We start from the raw sequence: 5,537 nt of genomic DNA, 5'->3' as shown, positions 1-5,537 counted from the left end.
ATGCTGAGACAGCTATCAGTGAACATCTCGTTGGTAGAAGCTCTAGAGAAGATGTCAGGATATGCAAAGTTCATGAAGAACTTGGTAACAAAGAAGAAAGCTGTAAGTTTTGAACCAACTGACAATTTCTATCATTGTAGTGCTATTTCTACAAGATCTCTAGTGTAGAAAATGGATTTTGAGGTTTCTATAATTTTGGGAAGGCCATTTCGGCCATAGGTCGAGCTTTAGTTGATGTTAAGAGTGGAGAGCTGAAATTCAGACTCAACAATAAAAAGGTAAAGTTTAAAATATGCAGGTCTATGAAGAAACCACAAGACATGAATGTGGTGTTTACAATAGAGGTCATTGATGAAGGGAGGTGGAAGCTGCTATTGAGGAAAAGTTTGTTGTTGAAACATTGGCGGCCGTGCTAATGAATTTTGAAGAAGACCTTCGGGACAATTATGTGGAGACTTTAAATGCTCTGCAAGGCATGGGGTCACATTCTTATGCTCCCCAGAAATTAGACGTGGACTTAAAAAACAAGCCAAATCCTCCAGTAAAGTCGTCTATTGAGGAACCGCATGTACTGGAGTTAAAGAAGTTACATAGCTATTTGAGGTATGTCTTTTTGGGTGCTAATAATACATTGCCAGTAATTTTGGCCACAAATCTCAATGATGCACATGTGCAAGCTGTAGTAAAAGTCTTGACAAGGTTCAAAAGGGCAATTGGTTGGACTATTGTTGATATCATTGGAATACCTTTGGGTATTTGCACTCATAAAATCCAGCTTGAGGAAGATTGCAGTCCAAGTATAGAGCACCAGAGGAGGTTAAACCCACCGATGCAAGAGGTGGTCAAAAAGGAAATTATAAAGTGGCTGGATGTAGGGGTGGTGTACCTTATTTCTGATAGTCATTGGGTTAGCCCAGTGCAGTGTGTGCCCAAGAAGGGTGGTATGACGGTGGTTGCAAATGCAAATAATGAGTTGATTTCGCAGAGACCAGTCATAGGTTGGAAAATTTATATGGATTATAGGAAGCTTAACAAGTGGACCTTAAAATATCACTTCCAAATGACATTCATGCATCAAATGCTTGATAGGTTGGTTGGTAAAGGGTGGGTTTGCTTCTTGGATGAATACTCTGGGTATAACCAGATATCAATTATGCCGAAAGATTAAGAGAAAACCACCTTCACATGTCCTTATAGTACGTTTGTGTTCAAACGCATGCCATTTGGATTGTGTAATGCACCCGCAACTTTTCAGAGGTGTATGATGTCCATAGTCTCGGACATGGTACATGACACTTTGGAAGTGTTCACGGAGGATTTCTCTGTGGTAGGTGACATATTTGATGATTATTTGTTGAATCTTAGTAGGGCCCTACAGAGATGCGATAAGGCAAACTTAGTGCTTAATTGGGAGAAATGCCACTTCATGGTGAAGGAGGGCGTAGTCCTAGGCCACAAGGTATCATAGAAGGGACTGGAGGTAGACAAGGCAAATATTTAAGTTAATTGAAAAGTTACCTCCGCCTATTTGTGTTAAAAGCATTCGAAGTTTTTTCGGTCATGCATGATTCTGTAGGCAATTCATCAAAGACTTCTCAAAATTGCACACCCGTTGTGCAAGCTGTTGGAAAAAGATGTGAAATTAACCTTTGATGATGCATCCTTAAAAGCTTTTGAGTGCTTGAAAGAAAAGCTAGTCGCTACCCCAATGATCATTGACCCAGATTGGTCTGAACCATTTGAGGTGATGTGTGATGTGAGTGGTACTTCTTTGGGAGTTATGCTAGGGCAAAAGCACAACAAAATGTTTCATCCAATCTACTATGCCAACAAGTCGCTAAATGGAGCACAACGTAATTACACTATTACTGAGCAGGAGCTACTTGCGGTGGTATATGTATTTGAGAAGCTTAGGGCATACTTGTTGGGCACTAGAATGATAGTTCACACTCATCATGCAACTCTACGATACTTAATGGTGAAGAAAGATGCAAAGCTAAGATTGATAAGATGGGCATTGTTACTTCAAGAATTTTATTTTAAAGTCAAAGATAGAAGAGGTTGTGAAAATCAGGTGGCTGATCACTTGTCTAGGTTGGAGGCGGAGAATAAAGAAGAAGTTGAGTTAGACATTAATGATTCATTACCAGATGAGCAAGTACTAGCCGCCACTCTTGATCTTATTCCTTGGTTTGCTGACTTTGCAAATTTTCTTGTCAGTAAGTTGATGCCTGAAGGGTTGACATTTCAACAAATGAAGAAATTCCTGCATGATATGGGTAAGTATTTCTAAGATGAACCTTATTTGTATAAGGTGTGTGCTGACAACATCATCATGCGATGTATACCTGAAGCTGAGATGCTAAACATTTTAGATGTCTGTCACTCCTGTCCGGTAGGTGGTCACCATGGAGGTGTATGTACTGTCCACAAGGTACTCCAGAGTGGATACTACTGGCCTACAATCCATCAGGACTCAGTTGACTTAGTCAAAGGGTGTGATGTTTGTCAGAGGCAATGAGCCATCTCTCGTTGGCATGAACTGTCAGTGACACCTATTTTGGAGGTAGAATTGTTTGATGTGTGGGGAATTGATTTTATGGGACCATTTGTGAGCTCATATGGGGAAAGGTTCATACTGGTGGCAGTAGACTATGATTCCAAATGGGTTGAGGCAGTAGCTCTGCCTCAAAATGATTGTAAAAGTGTTACTAGTTTTCTGAAGAAGAATATATTGTCAAGGTTTGGCACACCTAGAGCTTTTATCAGTGATAGAGGGTCACATTTCTATAATAAAGTGTTTAGTGCACTTTTGGATAAATATGAGTTTAAACAGCACAAGGTAGCAACACCGTATTATCAACAAATAAGTGGCCAAGTCGAGGTGTCGAAGGGAGATCAAAGAGATATTGGCAATTCTTTCGGTGTGTATCACCTGCCAGATATGGTCATGCCTTGAGTAACAGCCGTTTCAATCACAAATTTTGGTCGGGTAAGAGTTTCTCTCGGCACCAAGGCAACAACCTTCTCAGGTGTCAGAATCACAAACTCTTTCTTCTCTCTGATGCTCAACGAAGCTATAGCCCTTTCCAGTTCATCAGGAGCAATCAGAACTATTGCCTTTGTCACGCACCAATCATCATCTGTCTCTGTCATATTGATAGCGACGCCTCCATGATTTGGCAAAGGATTACTATTGACATTGGGCGCGACTGTCTGAAGAGAGACCACATTCTGGTCAATCAGGTCTTGGATCTTATGCTTCAGGTTGATACAGTCATCGGTATCATGTCCAACAATGTTAGAGTGATACACGCACCTTTGATCAGGTCTGCAAAACTTTGAGCTAGTATCAACCACCTTGGGCCCACTGGATGAATAAATCCTGCCGCAGTTAATCGCTCGAACAACTTTGTTCGGCTTTCAATAAGCAGAGTGAAAATTCTAGCAGGTTTCTTCTCAAATCTAGGACAGGAGGGATCGTAATTGCCTTGTTAAGGGGGAGGCATTTGGCGATAATTTGGAGCATTCGGACGGGGGGCTTGATATCTGGGATATGAGTTGGTTTGATAATTTGGTTATGGAGCTTGGTAGTTCGAGGGGGTATATTGGTAAAGTGGAGCTGGAGTTTGGTACATTGGGGGAGGCGTTTGGTAATTTGTCTGAACGTTGGCACAGTTAGGGGCGACATTTCGGTAGTGATGAGATAGAGTCTGGTAAACTGGAGGGGGAGTTTTGTAGATAGTAGGGGGAGTTTGGTAGCTAGGAGGGGGTGTATTTTGATGGCTGGGAAGAGGGGTATTTTGGTAATGGGATGGNAGAGGACACAACCTCCCTTTTCTTCTTCAACAAGCCCGAGGATCCGGGCGAGACAGCAACATGGGCAATCTTCCCGGTTCTCAATCCATCTTAGATAGTCTCACCTACCTTGACTATCTCATCAAATTTTGCTCCAACGAGCAACATGATTTTGTCATAGTATTCGGGCTCTTACACCCGCACAAACACTTCGACAGTTTCCTTTTCTGACATGGGAGGTCTAACTCTAGCTACCTCCTTTCGCCATCTATATGCAAATTCTTTGTAACTTTCGGTCGGCTTCTGCTTCATCTTCTCCAAGGAGTAACGATCAGGAACGATCTTCACATTGTAGGCGAATCGTTCGATGAAGTCCTTAGCCAAAGCGTTCCAGCTAGACCACCGTCTTGTTTCATGAGACATAAACCATTCTAGAGCCTCTCTGCTCAGACTTCGGCTAAAAAACCGCATTAACAAAGCTTCGTCTCTCCCAACTCCCACGAGTTGGTCACAGTAGGCCCTCAGGTGTGCTAAGGGGTTCCCCATTCCTCCGAAGATGTTGAATTTTGGCACCTTGAACCTTTCTGGGAGGTCCAAATTTGGATGAACGCACAAGTTTTCGTAACTCAACCCGACGACCTCAGGAATGCAGTTCAACTCCTTCATGGCCTTTCTAATTTCCTCCTTCATATCTATCTTGGCGGTCTCTTCATTTGACCTCCACTGTCTCTCCATCTCCTCATAGTGGTCGAGCTTCGAACCATGGGCGTCATGCTCGTTGGGGACTGGTATTTGAAAAGTGGCTTTTTGCGGTAGTGGTGGAGCAATAAAGGGACTCTGGCCATTTAAAGGGGCGAGATAGTTTTGGGGAAAAGTCTAGGGGCTGGTATACTGGTTTTGGTGAGGTTGGGAAGTGCGTGGGTTATTAGCATTTCGATTGTGAGGGAGTAGGCTAGTTTGGTGGTTTGCATTAAGGGATGGAGTGGTGCTTGGAGGTTGGTATTTTGAGGAGGGGGTGGTGTTTTGTAAGAGGCTAAGGCGTAGTTGGGGTTTTGGGTGGTAAGGTCAATGATTGAGGGATTACGAGCAGGACTAGAAGGTAGGTTTTGAGCTTGTTCCACGTTAGGAGGGGGAATTTGAGCTAGAGGTTTTCCGTCTGGTTTAGTGTTGACAACAAAATCGAAGGAGGCAAATCTTGTTTTCTCTGCATCTCGACCCTCATCTCAGCAATTTGTTGCATCAACTGTAGGATCAGTTCATTCTGATCAGCAAGAGCGGGCTGAGCCACCACGACATCAGTAAGGCTAGTTTCCTCGTTGTTATCACCCATTGTTGCTTTTCCCTTTTGTGAACTTTGACTGGGAAGGAATCTATAGGACATTTAGATCTAGTGAAATAAGGATGATCGGCCAGTGTATCAACACAGATCAGTTCTAACTACCTGTAGAGAAAAACAACTCAAAGGCAAATCTATTAGTATTGGGTATAGATTAATAACGCAAGATATCACATAGAAGGCATATAAACACATAAGAGTTGCTTCGTTTGAGAACATGTTAACCCACGAATAATGGGGACTGATTTTTTGAACAAACAGGAATTTACTCGTTTTATCTTGAGGCTAGTGACTCAGAAAGGTTAAATTGCGTTGAGCTAAGGTCTTCTTGCTGCATCTCTGGGCATCTGCTGATGTGAATACAATGTTTCCTTGTAGAATAAAAGGGGAAAAAGAAAATTTG

At 42.5% G+C, this 5,537-nt stretch overlaps 1 protein-coding gene across 1 annotated transcript; it reads left to right on the top strand.

Annotated features, from left to right (window-relative positions):
• On the top strand, nt 1–1,168 carry LOC125873640 (uncharacterized). Its single transcript, XM_049554528.1, has 3 exons — nt 1–102; nt 204–278; nt 362–1,168. Exons 1-3 carry the CDS (start codon nt 1–3, stop codon nt 1,166–1,168), a joined length of 984 nt encoding a protein of 327 aa, XP_049410485.1.
• The last annotated feature ends 4,369 nt before the right edge of the window (nt 1,169–5,537 follow it).

The sequence above is a fragment of the Solanum stenotomum genome, chromosome 8 (assembly GCF_019186545.1).
Source record: "Solanum stenotomum isolate F172 chromosome 8, ASM1918654v1, whole genome shotgun sequence".
NCBI lineage: Eukaryota > Viridiplantae > Streptophyta > Magnoliopsida > Solanales > Solanaceae > Solanum > Solanum stenotomum.
The sequence above is the reverse complement of the archived record's forward strand: the minus strand, read 5'-3'. Positions and strand labels throughout refer to the sequence as shown.